The sequence below is a fragment of the Pezoporus wallicus genome, unplaced genomic scaffold (assembly GCF_028554395.1).
Source record: "Pezoporus wallicus isolate ANWC-B61680 ecotype Strahan unplaced genomic scaffold, APGP_CSIRO_Pwel_v1 scaffold_2584, whole genome shotgun sequence".
Classification (NCBI taxonomy): Eukaryota; Metazoa; Chordata; class Aves; order Psittaciformes; family Psittacidae; genus Pezoporus; species Pezoporus wallicus.
In genome coordinates, this window is record NW_026642851.1 from 7290626 (window position 1) to 7305378 (window position 14753).

General features: G+C 38.4%; 1 protein-coding gene across 1 annotated transcript in view; it reads left to right on the plus strand.

Annotated features, from left to right (window-relative positions):
* The window catches only part of MALRD1 (MAM and LDL receptor class A domain containing 1), a 247062-nt gene that overhangs the window by 186443 nt on the left and 45866 nt on the right, over window positions 1–14753 (plus strand). Inside the window, exons 34-36 of the mRNA XM_057432747.1 lie at window positions 3300–3575; window positions 9442–9567; window positions 12468–12534. Of these exons, the coding sequence (XP_057288730.1) occupies window positions 3300–3575; window positions 9442–9567; window positions 12468–12534 (469 nt within the window). The remainder of the gene's footprint in view (window positions 1–3299; window positions 3576–9441; window positions 9568–12467; window positions 12535–14753) is intronic.

Genomic DNA, 14753 nt, shown 5'->3' on the forward strand with positions numbered 1-14753 from the left:
TTTCCTATTGCATCTGAAACCAAAGATATGTGAACTAATTAATGCTTAATGTGAGTTAATAAACAAGGTGATATTCTTATGTTCTTTGAGATATATTCTAATCTTATTTATTGTTCTGATCTAAAATGCTTTTGCTGAGTTCAGGGTATCACTTTGGATTTTTATTAATGTACTGAAAACATAAAAGCAGACCTCAGGAATGCCACTGGTTAACCTTATCCCTAATTTAACCTCTAGCATAAATTGGAGACATCTTCATTGCTCTCAGTGAATATCTTGCACTCTAAAATTATTGGTATGCAAGTCAGGAAAAACTTCTTTCTATACATTATTTTCTAACATCAATAAGGAGTAATGATAGAAAATAATAATTATAAAAATATTAATCCCCTGTTCAATAAAGCATTTGAGCATTTGCCTAACTGCTGAATTTAGTATGGGGTCATTTACACACATAAGCACTTTTTATGATTGGGACTATATGGCTAAACTGATCAGTGCTGTAGAAGGCTGAATATAGTATAACACTCAAGACAAGATTCATAACAAGCAACATATTCAAAAAGTACTGAGTTTAGGTTTTCACTTTTCAGAGCAATTTAGGTAAAAACCTGTTAGCAAGCATATTATGAACAGGACCAGGTACAAGGAATTAAACTGAGTCAAAAACACTCACAAATGTACTATAAATGCAATTTTTCCTGCAACATCAACAAGTGACCATAGAAAAGTCAAATGTATTGGAACTGTGTGGTGTTAATTTCCACTGTGTCAGAACACAGGAATACTAGAACTAGACTAGTCAATGACAAAAGTGCATGTCTAAGTGGAACTGACTGCAGTTAAATCATTTTTGCTGCTTAAATGCCCCCTAGGCACTGTGAGGAAAAGGGTCAGAAGTAATAGAAGAAAAAAAAAAAAAAGAGCTATGTAATCTAATCATACCTTTTTCTTTTTTTTTTTTAGAACAAATACAACAAATGCAAACTAAAAATATAAAATAATCAAAAAAACTGGTGTAAGATGTGCTCTTTGACAGTTCTAGTTTTATATTAAGACAGAGAGAAATAGGTTCTCCCAGTAACTTTCCATGCATTTCATTGGTATGTAGGCAGAATCATAGAATAGTTAGGGTTGAAAAGGACCTTGAGATCATCTAGTTCCAACCACCCTGCCATGGGCAGGGACACATCACACTAAACCATATCACCCAAGGCTCTGTCTAACCTAGTCTTGAACACCACCAGGGTTGGAGCATTCACAACTTCCTTGGGCAACACATTCCAGTGCCTCACCACCCTTACAGTAAAGAACTTCCTCATTATCTCCAATCTAAATTTCCCTTGTTTAAGTTTTAACCCATTATCCCTTATCCTATCCTTAATGAAGAGTCCCCTCTAGCATCCTTATAAGACTCCTTCAGATACTGGAGGGCTTCTATGAGGTCTTCACACAGCCTTCTCTTCTCCAGGCTGAACAGCCCCAACTTTCTCAGCCTATCTTCATAAAGAAGGTGCTTCAGTCCCCTGATCATCCTCGTGGCCCTCCTCTGGACTTGTTCCAGCACTTCCATGTCCTTTTTATGTTGAGGACATCAGAACTGCACACGATACTCCAAGTGAGGTCTCACAAGAGCAGAGTAGAGAGGCAGGATCACCTCCTTCGACCTGCTGGTCACACTCCTTTCGATGCAGCCCAGGATACGGTTGGTCTTCTGGGCTGCGAGTGCACTGTGAAGCCGGCTCATATGCAGTTTCTCATAGACCAACACCCCCACGTCCTTCTCTTTAGGGCTGCTCTGAATCTCTTCTCTGCCCAACCTGCAGCTGCGCCTTGCACTTGGCATGGTTAAACCTCATGAGGTTGGCATCAGCCCACCTCACAAGCGTGTCAAGGCCCCTCTGGATGCATTCCTTCCCTCCAGCATATCAACTGAACCACACAGCTTGGTGTCATCGGCAAGCTTGAATAGTGGCCTTATATACAAATCCTTCATGATGAACCCAATTCTAACATCTTTATGTGCTACTTTTATTAATTATCTGCTAAAATGTGGGAACAAAGTAGGAAAAAAATGCAAAACCTAAAATACTTGTTTTTTCAAAAATAAATTCATTATGTGATTTAAATGTCTATAATCAACTATCTAAGGACAACTCTTATAAGTCTTTTACAGTAGGATATGTGAAAATAATCCTTTTAAGACTAACGTATTTATACAACACATATCATGAAAACGCAATCTTTTCAATCCCATTTAAAGGACATGGTTTTTGATGTAATTCTGAATAAAAACAAGCCCAAAGATCTGTAGGTTGTTATTTTCACTGTTAAATCCATTGTTATTGATTTATGTTTAGATTGTGTCCCGTATATGAAATACATTTTTCTAGTTGCATGATAGCATTTAAAAACACTAGTGGTATAAAATGTTGTCTGGAATATCCTATTGTATGAAGCTTTTCAATTATGATTTTCTGACATCAACATGAAAATTAAATATTGCTAAGCTAGCTAAGGTCAGTGTTAGACAGCAATTTGAGCTCTTGTTTTTGTAACTGTTTCACCAGCAACCAGACAGTAATGTAATACTGATATTCTGTTTACTTGACTGTATTAGCAGCTCATTTTTTGTTCAAAACTCTGATGTTATTCATGATGTAGTTATTTTAGAAACTGACCGTGTTTCAGCAAAGTTCTCCTGCTGTAAAACCCCAGCCTGGTATCACAGAATAAACAAACATACTGCCATGCCCAGTGGATTAAAAGTAGTAAAACAATGGCAAAATCCATGTAATCCCTTACAGTGTTTCATAATGCAGCAGTAACATTTGACTTCTGAGATCAGAGAGCAATGCTTGCACCATTTTGAAAGTCAAGCTAAAGTCCAAGCATGAATTTTTGTACTTAATTTGCTCTGCTTCAGTCCAAGTCAAAACTCCTGTCTTTTACAGAGCTGGGGACATTAATTTCTCTTTCCTTGTCTCTAACAATCATAATATTATTTTCTTTAAGCACTTGCAGCAAATTGACCTAGAAAAGATTAAATGCATAAAGTTAAATTTTGTGATGTTTCTCTTTACCCTGCATATATAAAAAAATTTACAGGAATCCATCATATAGCTCCCATGGGAGACACTGTTGGTGTAAAGCACAGTGTTAGCATAGCCAGCCTCTTAGAAATCAGTTTCCACAAATATTTCTCATTTTTCTACTGGTAAAATTCAGTTGCAGCGATTTTTGTAGGATGAAACAGGGGTCTGAGAAATAAATATTCCCTTTTTTTTTTTTTTTTGTAGGTTCAGCTGATCTACACCCTCCAACATGCAAGAGTGACCAGTTCACATGTGCATATGTGCAGCAGTGTTTACCCTTTGCTGCAAAATGCAATGGCACTGAAGATTGCATGGATGGAAGTGATGAAATGAACTGTCCCATGGAGATGGCTACCACCTCATCTCCAGGCTCTTGCAAGCAAACAGAGTTCTTGTGTCCTTCCAAAGGCTGTATCCCATCCCTCCTGAAATGTGATGGTGTGTCTGACTGCTACCTTAATGAAGATGAAGTTGGCTGTCGTAAGTTATTTTCATTGCTATGGTTAAGGCAATCCTAACTTACTTTCCTAAAACAATGATGTGAAAAATAGCAACATAATGAAGTAAAGAGTAAAATTCACTATTTCCTCATCAAGAGAAATATTAGTTTTATCATAAATGTGATACAAATTTTACCTGGAGAGACAGTCTACATTTGCAAATAATCTTTCTTATGCATTCTTATTCCCTGGCTATCAACTTTGATAAATGCTTCAAATAATTTGTATTGTATTTCTGTTAATGATTGGAAGCATTTCCAGTTTTTTTTCCATGGATCAGTCACCTGCCTTTGCATTGCCTCATCTCCAATTGCAATATGACAGATAGTTAGACTTTTGCAGTTCTATAATCCAGTAACATTCAAGGCAGTCACGATCTTTCAAGGAATTTAAAATCAAGTCTGTTCATGCAGTAGCAGTGATCTTTGCCCCAGTGTCCTGGGTTCAGCAGTAGCAGTCATTTTTCTCCTTCTTAGTAGCTGGTGCAGTGCTGTGTTTCTGACTTTCAGCCTGGGAACAGCACTGGTAACACCAATGTTTTTAGTTGTTGCTCAGTAATGTTTACTCTGACCAAGGACTTTCTGAGCCTCATGCTCTGCCAGGGAGGAGGGGAAACCGGAAGGAAGCAGAGACAGGACACCTGACCCAAACTGACCAAAGAGCTATTCCATACCACAGCACATCATGCCCACTATATAAACTGGGGGCAGTTACCCAGAAGGGCAGATCGCTGCTTGGGATGGGCTGGGTATTGGTTGGCGGGTGGTGAACGTTGTATTCTCTTCCGTTGTTATTTCCCTTGCCATTATTGTTATTGGTGGCAGCAGCAGTGGTTTGTGTTATACCTGAGTTACTGGGCTGTTCTTATCTCAAACCGTGGGAGTTGCATTCTTTTGATTTTACTCCCCATCCCTCTGGGAGCCAGGGGAAGCGAGAGTGGGAGTGAGCAAACGACTGTGTGGTTTCTGGGTTCCCGGCTGGGCTTAAACCACGAAACCCAACCAAGGAAAAAGGCTCACAAACAAAATGCAAGGACAATGGGCTTTGAACTGTAACTGCAATGAGATACCATGAAGTTTCAGACAGATACAAAATTGAGTGTCTGCCCGTTTCAAAATACTTCATTACTGGTAGATGAAGTAAGGCCAAATGTTTCATTCCATGAAGGCCAAAATAATTGCTACATAGGAGGAAAAAACACCCAATTTTTACGTATAAAGACATTTCTTTCTAAACTTCTAATTCTGTGGAAGTTTTTAACATTTTATTTTTCATCCCTGTCAGAACCAAAACAATTAGTAAGATACCAGATTCCAGTGGGCTAGAAATTCAAGTTCTTTACTATTTTGTAACAAAACTACTGAATATACATGCAGGCCACTGCACTTAAGATTTCCTTTAATAAATTACTCCACAAAACGGGGATGGATTTTGCAGACTAATCTGTTCATGCCTTTCCACACACTTTTGTTTAGAAATGAGCTCTGTGGTTTTCTTTTCAAAAGGCATCTTTTTTGAGATATCTCTTACTTTTAATTTTATATGCCCCAAAAGCATGTAAAAATTTTACATGTCCATAAGTTCAAATAAGCCTCACTAATTTTCATTCAACCCTGTTTCTTCCTCAACCTGTCCTCTATTACAGATGTCCCTGCTGTATCTTAGTACACATCCCAAGTCCATGCTACAGCAGCTAATGTGTTCTAGAATCCCAATATCCAAAGGCCACGAGTTTTCTATAATTATTAGTATTCCCAAAAGCAGTGAAATGTTGTTTCATTGCCTTTGACTTCTAAGCAATGCCCAGGGAATGAGGGGAAATTAAGTCTTGGTCTATTCAGAGACTAGAAATTCTCCATAGATATTGCACACCTTGGTGCTCCAAGGAAACTTACTTAAATCTGTAATCACATTGCTACTCCAAAATTCAGTTTTGACTGTATAAACAGGTAAGTGTTGACAACATAAGATATAAATACAGAAGCAGCAGCTCATGTTTCTTCTCTGAAGAAGATAATGGTTGCAGGCAAAGCAAAAAGAAAATTCAGTTTTGACTGTATAAACATGTAGGTGTTGACAATATAAGGTATGAATACAGAAGCAGCAACTCGTGTTTCTTCTCCAAAGAAGATAAAGGTTGCAGGCAAAGCAAAAAGAAGGTGATTAGTGCAGTTTAGGGTGGAATCAATGAAAAAGTGATTACTGTCACAGCTGGTTCTCCCATCAAAACATATACACCATGAGAGTGCAGCATTTCATCTCTAGCTGTCTACTTTTAACATGTGAAATGCCATGTAAGTTTTTCAACAGAAAAATGTCAGAAAAAGGTAAATATCTCATAAATTTAATCTTTTTATTGGCATTTATGCATAATCTCTAAAATTGATTGTTATGCTAGTAGCTCTAGTCTATGCATACTGTAATAACACCACTGATTGGGGGGGGTGTATTCAGGTTTTAGATTGAAATTGAATAACTTTTTTCCTAAGCAGTTATGAACACAGAATAGCATTTAGAAAGCAATGTTTTGGTGTTTGGGTGTTGTTAGTGGTGGTAGGTTGGGGGGGGGTGTTATTTGTTTTTTGTTGTTTGGTTGGTTTCTTTTTTTTCTTGGTACTGATTTAAGTACATTTCTATTTCAGGCTTATTGGTACCTTCCATTTTTGTGTGTGCCAGGTCCTTTAGCAATTGCATTCATTTAAATTTAACAGTAGACTGTCAAAAATCTTCTGGCTCCTGAATTCAGGAATTCATCAGATAAAGTTTTTTTCTGGGATGAAGACCAGTTGTCAAAATGTATCTTGCAGAAATTAAGTATAAAACCCAAAAGAAGGACAAAGAAAAACAAATAAAATGCATTAGTCAGATCTCTACTGAAGCCACAGTTTCTACCACAGAAATCCTTTTCTGCATGACTTAAGATTCATGCAGACAGAATTTCCCATAGAGCTCACTCAGCAGTTAGGTTATACAGTATTATGTAATACTTTTTTATACCTACTAATGTGGTGGATTTTACTACTTGCGGCTTTTAACAAGAAAATCTTGGAACTGTTTTTCAATTATAGATGTTCTACTTTGCCAGCCCTCTTCTTGCAGTCAGTTTTACAGAAGGGTACTTTATCTCACCCATTCAATAAATTGTTTTATTACTGCCAGATTACAGTAATAAGGTTGTAAAATCAACGTATTAGGATCAGTGGGGGTATGCATTACTTTTCCACAGACCCCAACACCCTTTGGCTGAAGTGCTAACAGCAATGAATAAAAAATGATTTCACAGTTCTCTGTAGTACACCAAAATGTGTCTTATGTAGTCCTGGTAAGTTCTAAATGACTAGTAAATATTAAAAATGATATACTTTCAAAGAGGCTGCAGTGCTTTTACCCTTTCTAGCAGATTGGATTTGGACCTGGAAAATGAAATACAGGCAAAAAGCTGATATTATAGTTTTCATTTTTGTGTCTTCAATGTTGTTAATGCTTATATTTAATGTCTTTATCCCCAAAACCCTTGAAGGCCTCTCCTGATAGTGAAAAATAACTAATTTGAGAAACATGAAGCTATTTGTAACTTTGTTAACAGTAAGCAATATTAATTTCAGTCTCAGTGCAATAAAAAAAAAAAACACATTATTTCTAAAATGTGCTCTAAACATTCTTTATCTCGGCACCAATACCGTAGTGCCATTTTCCTTTCTGTCTTAAATGCTGGATCTGTACAAAGTATTCAGCAGTTAGATCCATCACTGTGACTGTAACCTCTGTAAGTGGTATAAAAATCTTGGCTTACTTAAGGTAAACGGACATGTCAAAACCACCTTAATAGTCAAGAGATACAAATGGACCAAAAATAATTAGCATTTTTTCTGTTTTATCCTCATCTATGAGTCCAGCAGTGAGTCCAGAACCAGGGGAAATAATAAAGAGCTAAATGACACTTTCTTCTTTGAATCTTTTTATTACTCATAATATATATGACAAACCAGAAGTGGTACTCTACAACCATATAGTTTACAGGTTCCTCAAAAAAACAAATGTGCAGGCAATAAAAGGTTGAAGCACAAAAGAAGAATTTGTTTTGTGTCCAGTTTCAACTTTCTTTCTGTCGAAGTCCTAGTCTGAACATGCAATTTATCTTACAGACTGATTACTTGTGCGCAAATGATCACTTATAAAACTGGTTTGAATACCACAGGGAAATTCCCCCCAAATTGCAAAACACGTCCAGGATTTGGATGTGACTGCACAAAATAAGTATGAGATTATTATTTGCTTAAGAAAGTGCAGCAGAAGGAATAGGTCTGTGAGTTATTTTCTGGAAAGCTGACAATCATAAGAGATAGATGGTAATATATGCTACAAATATGGAGTGATGCTGTAATCTGCTGGGTTGTTTCAGTCTACCACAACCTGTTCTGCCAGACTGAGTGGTCAGGGAATGGAGAGCAGAAAAGGAAATTTTTTCCTCTTGTTGTTGTTGCTTTTATCCTCCTGTCATTGTCATATCAAGACTTCTCTAGCCAGTTGAAGAAAACATGTACATATTGATAGTTTAAAATCAGACAGAACTTTTAAGACCCCATAAAGTGAATAGAAATTGGAAACAAAAGCAATCTCCTTTTTGTATTTGCAAGTATTCTTCTGCATATTTTCTTGCAGACTTTAGTAAATGGTCAGTTCATGTAATTAAAAGGTTCAATCCCACAAACCCTTACTCACATGAGAAATTTCATATTTCTGAAAGAATACCAAAACTGGCAAGAGCTGACTGACGTGATCAGAACTGGCAAGATTTGCCTCCATTATTGTGGTCTAAATTGAACTGCAGTATTTTAAATATAGCACACTCTTGCAGACTATATTGACCAATGATTTAAATTGTATGTAAGAGTGGAAAAAATACATCCCAGAGCAGCCTAACCATCTAGCATAAAAGGCGTATTGCCATGTACTCTGGCTCTTGAACCCAGGAGAAGGAAAGTATTATGAAATTTAGATATGGCAGTGGGGTATTTTTAATATTGCCAGATTCTTTCTCCCACTCAGAACTCACAAGCTAATTTGAATGTATCTAACTCTGATGAAGTCACAAGAGTTCCCTCTGATTTACATTAGTGACATGGTGACAGAGTTCAACTTAAATTACCTGAACAAACACCTTAAATAATATATATAGTTTAAGGTAGCATAAGAGAGCACTGTGTGAGATACAATGACAAAATTATGTTATACTCTACAGAAGTATGCAGGACCATCAGGTGCATCCTTGTAGATCAGTGACTCAGGAATAATTCAGTACCTGAAGGCTTATGTGATTCCAGCAAGATTAACCCCTAATAATTCTTCTGGGCAGCCACAGAAAATGTTACTGAATGCCTAAGATTAAAAAAGGTGTTCAAGTTTAAATTTTTCAGAATAGTACTTCTCTACTTTTTTACGTTAACTATCTCTTTAGTATTTGATTTCTTGCAATAAACTGAATAATGTCATTTTTTATTTGTATTTTAATGTAGGTTAGTAATGAGAGTTGATTATGTTTTCTGATATCTTTCTATGGGTTTTCATTAGGGTTTTGTACCTTACTCTGTCAACATTTTAAGTAAATAAGCCCTTTTCTTCCCCACAGATATAACATAGGAAAATTATAGCTTCTGTAACATATGTGCTCAGTGTATATTTACCAATTTATCTGCTCAACAGTAAAGGTCTATGTCTTTGAAGATGAAAACTTGTAGAGGTCATACAGACATAACTATATAGAGTGTGATTCAAGTTTTCTGGTAGTTTTTAACTCTGAGAAAAAGAAGCATAGATGCTAACAGTCATGTTACTTTTCATTTCAGCCATTAAAGATTGTTTCAATGGTTCTTTGTTATGTGCATCGACTAGTCAATGCATAGCAATCTCCCAGCGTTGTGACGGTGTTGTAGACTGCACTGATTTCAGCCCTGATGAGTCCAGCTGTTCAGGTACAGAGTTTTGCATAAAATTATTATTTGAAACAAAAAAGTATAGTCATTTCTTACTGAATCTTTAGGCAGTTCTCAACCAAATTTCCTCTGCTAAAACTTCATCAAAATACATCCTAGTTATTATCTTACTAAAGAAGATTGAGGGAATTTTATTAGGAGCTATTCTTGCTGTAAGGATGTAAAACTAAACTTCAGTAAAACTCAACGTGGTGATGTGGAAACCAATGTTAAGGGATGTCAAAGGTTGATAATAGTAAGCCACTGACATCCCCCTCTACTACAGCACCTTTATTATTTTTAGGACAGATATTTTATTTATTTTTTTTTAATGAGAATGTGATTCAAAGTGTTAAAATTCTGGACATCTTCAAAGAGAAGGCTGGTAACACAGGACTGAATGTCTTCTCATCACCCCTATATAAAAGCTATTAATAATAAAGTAGACAGTTACTAATTTAATATAAGTCCAGTTGTATTTGCTTTTATTTTATATATTCCTGTTTGAAAATTGAGTAACTGGCAATAGCTCACTTACTGAGCTATTTATGGAGTCAAATGAAACTGTTTTAAGAAAAATTAGAAGCCTGTTCAAGTGAACACTAGGATTTCTATAAACTCCATAAGAGTCCATTGACTAGAAGGAAATGCAGCAGGAGGGACAGGAGATCTCCTTGGATGGATAAGGAGCTGTTGAGGAAAATTCAAAGGAAAAAAGAGGCTTATAAAAAGTGGAAGCAAGGACAGGCAGCCTGGGAAGAATAAAGGGATGTTGTCCGGGGAGCTAGGGATCAGGTTCAGAAAGCTAAGGCCCAGTTAGAATTAAACTTGCCTAGGGATGTTAAGGATAACAGGAAAGGATTCTATAGGTATGTAGCAAATAAAACAAAGACTAGGGACAACGTAGGCCCCCTCCAGAAGCTATCAGGAGAACTGTCTGCCCTGGAATTGGAGAAGGATGAGGTTCTCAATGACTTCTTTGCCACAGTCTTCACTGGCAAAGGCTCTGACCACACCACCCAAGTGTTGGAAGGCAGATGCAGGGACCGTGAGAATGAAGACCTTGGGCTCACTGTAGGAGAGGAACTGGTTCAAGACCATGTTAAGAACCTGAATGTACACAAGTCCGTGGGACCTGATGAAATCCATCCATGGGTCCTGAAGGAGCTGGTGAATGAAGTTGCTAAGCCACTGTCCATCACATTTGACAAATCATGGCAGTCAGGTGAAGTTCCCGATGACTAGAAAAAGGGAAATATAACCTCCATTTTCAAGAAGGGGAAAATGGATGACCCAGGGAATTACAGAGCAGACAGTCTCACCTCTGTGCCTGGCAAAATCTTGGAGCAGATTCTCCTGGAAGGCATACTAAGGCACATAAAAAACAACAAGGTGCTTGGTGACAGCCAGCATGGCTTCACTAAGGGGAAATCCTGCCTGACCAATTTGGTGGCCTTCTATGATGGGGCTACGGAACTGATGGACAGGGGTAGAGCAGTTGACGTCATCTACCTGGACTTGTGCAAAGCATTTGACGCTGTCCCACATGACATCCTTGTCTCTAAATTGGAGGGACATCCATTTGACAGATGGACCACTTGGTAGATAAAGAACTGGCTGGATGGCCGTATGAAAAGAGTTGTGGTCAATGGCTCAATGTCTGGCTGGAGACCAGTAACGAGTGGTGTCCCTCAGGGATCGGTGTTGGGACCGGTCTTGTTCAACATCCTCGTCGCTGACATGGACAGTGGGATTGAGTGTGCCCTCAGCAAGTTTGCCGATGACACCAAGCTGTGTGGTTTGGTTGATAGGCTGGAGGGAAGGAATGCCATCCAGAAGGACCTTGACACACTTGTGAGGTGGGTTGATGCCAACCTCATGAAGTTTAACCATGCCAAGTGCAAGGTCCTACACCTGGGTCGGAGCAATGCCAGGCACAGCTACAGGTTGGGCAGAGAAGAGATTCAGAGCAGCCCTGTGGAGAAGGACTTGGGGTGTTGGTTGATGAGAAACTGAACATGAGCCGGCTTCAGCATGCGCTCCAGCCCAGAAAGGCAACCATATCCTGGGCTGCGTTGAAAGGAGCATGACCAGCAGGTCGAAGGAGGTGATCCTGCCCCTCTACTCTGCTCTTGTGAGACCTCACCTGGAGTATTGTGTGCAGTTCTGGTGTCCTCACCATCAAAAGGACATGGAACTGTTGGAGCCAGTCCAGAGGAGGGCCATGAGGATGATCAGAGGACTGGAGCACCTCCTGTATGAAGACAGGCCGAGAGGGTTGGGGCTGTTCAGCCTGGAGAAGAGAAGGCTGCGTGGAGACCTCATAGCAGCCTTCCAGTATCTGAAGGGGGGCTGTAGGGATGCTGGAGAGGGACTCATGATTAGGGACTGCAGTGACAGGGCAAGGAGTAACGAGTTAAAACTTAAACAGGCGAAGTTTAGATTGGATGTAAGGAGGAAGTTCTTTACTGTAAGGGTGGTGAGGCACTGGAATGGGTTGCCCAGGGAAGCTGTGAATGCTCCATCCCTGGATATGTTCAAGTCCAGGTTGGACAGAGCCTTGGGTGACGTGGTTTAGTGTGAGGTGTCCCTGCCCATGGCAGGGGGGTTGGAACTAGATGATCTTAAGTTCCTTTCCAACCCTAACTATTCTATGATTCTGTGATTCTATGATTTTATGAGTATCACGTATTTATGATCTGACACTTGTGTCACCAAACCAAGGTCTAAAGGAATAGGTTTTGGCAGTACTAAGCATCCAAAATGACAGGAGAATATTCTGCCATTTTGGAAATCAAGCAATGACAACTATAATAACTGGGGGAAGGGAGGGGAGAGAGGGAGGGAGGAGTGAAATTAATTTATATTTTTTCATTTTCCATTTGCGTTTTCATTTGTAGTTTGTCCTGAAGAATACTGCAAAAATGGAGGAAAATGCATCATCAAAGATGACATTCCGTTATGCCAGTAAGTTTCTTTGGGGATTGACTTGTGCTTGAAGTTGTGAAAATGTGCTTATGAAAGAGCTGTTATTTTCCTCAGGGACTGAAATGATTTTCAATAGAAGTTTATTTTTAAAAGTCTCTGTATGTATGTACTGGTTTTTTTTTTTGTTGTTGAGTTAAACCATATTTTGAGAATAATATTACTTATCAGATAGAGTTTCCTGTAACTTTCACCTATCATTACATGAGACAACCTGTTGGCCTGGCACTAGAGGTTTTCTGTGTCTCGTGTTTCACATCAACATCGGACAACATATGCTTCTATGAAAAATGGTGCCTTATATGCAGCAAGTGTTGTGTACCTCAAATAAGATTTACAGTAGGGCATCTTCTTATCTTTACCTGAACTTGTGATGCATTTCAGTTATAATCTTACTTTTTGCACACATTTGGAGAAAGAAGGTAATGTTTTCTCCACTTAGGCCAAACAAAGCATTAAACATATGCTTGTATTTTTCTTGAAATGCAATATGCTGAAAAAAAAAAATGTATGAAATTCAGATGTGGAATGTGCAAGTCATTAGAAAGTGCTTTAGTTTATCTGAAGGGATTAATTTACACAAGATGTCACTAAATTTCCCAGTGGAGAATTACAGGAGACTTTTTAAAGTGCAAAGAAATCAATATTACATGTTATCATACTTGTTTCCTTCATGCTCTTCAGCGGATCTTGCCACTTTGTTTGCCAAATTACTAAAGTGACTGTTTTATCAGAGTATCTGTCTTAGTCAAGACCAGACATTAAGGTTTGTCTCTCATTCTCTAGAAAACTCCCTTTAATAAGCCTGCTGATGAAATTTTAGTTATTGCAGAATTTGTATCTTTCAAGTCAGGTTATCCTTAGTTGTTGAAGGAATGTGATAAATAACATACTCAGAAAATACAGGCACTTACATATAAAGTACTTTGATTTAACTCTCAGGAAACACTAAAAATTACCTGCAGATTGTCTGAAGAATCTCTTCTATCATAGAATATAGAATGGTCACTGCAAAAAGCGTGGAATTTCATTAGGGTGGCTGTTTCAAAACTTCTTGGGACACAGAAAGAGAGAAAGGGGACAAAAAATATAGGGAAAAGATGCAGATGGAATGGAATGAATAGCCAGCAGAAAATAAAGGAATTGGGAATAGCTAAGGAGTTGACAGTTGGTATGTTAAGTCATTGATCAACAAGAAAATTGCTTGTAGGGACAAAAAATGAGGGGAGTAATTGATATTTGAAGGATACAAGAGAATTATAAAAATTGAACTTACGTTAGGGCTTTCAAATGAAAGGAAATCAAATTAGCAACTGCTTTTCATCTACAGAAATAAAAAATAATTGGAATAGTAAAATGGTAAATAGGATACTTCCCCTCATCATTTAGTAAGAAACCTGATACTCAGTTCTGATGTAATGCATAGGTAATTGCAACAGGAGCAAAGGCATAGAAATGAAAATGACCTAAAACGACGTGCTAATGTAACTAGAAGTGTTGCATGTGCTTGTGTTTGGGGAAATAGGTCATCTCTGTTCAGGTATACCAGTGCATGTTGCAACAGAATCATAAAATCATAGAACAGTTAGGGTTGGAAAGGACCTTAAGATCATCTAGGTCCAATCCACCTGCCATGGGCAGGGACACCTCACATTAAACCATGTCACACAAGTCTTTGTCCAACCTGGCCTTGAAGAAGGCCAGGGATGGAGCATTCACAACTTCCTTAGGCAACCCATTCCAGTGCCTCACCACCTTTACAGTAAAGAACTTCCTTGTATCTAACCTAAACTTCCCCTGCTTAAATCTGAACCCATTGCCCCTTGTCCTATCACTACAGTCCCTAATGAAGAGTCCCTCTCCAGCACCCCTATAGGCCCCCTTCAGATACTGGAAGGCTGCTATGAGGTCTCCACACAGCCTTCTCTTCTCCAGGCTGAACAGCCCCAATTTTCTCAGCCTGTCTTCATATGGAAAGTGCTCCAGTCCCCTGATCATCCTCATGGCCCTTCTCTGGACTTGCTCCAACAGCTCCATGTCCTTTTGATGTTGAGGACAAAACGTAGTGGAAGGCTGTCTGAAAACTCTACTGGTAAGGGATATCACTAGAGAATAGCAAATGGAGAAGGAAAGGAATCACCAGATAAACAGTCTAATACCAATGCCATTCAATGTTTGTAATATTTTGAAGGATTTTACAT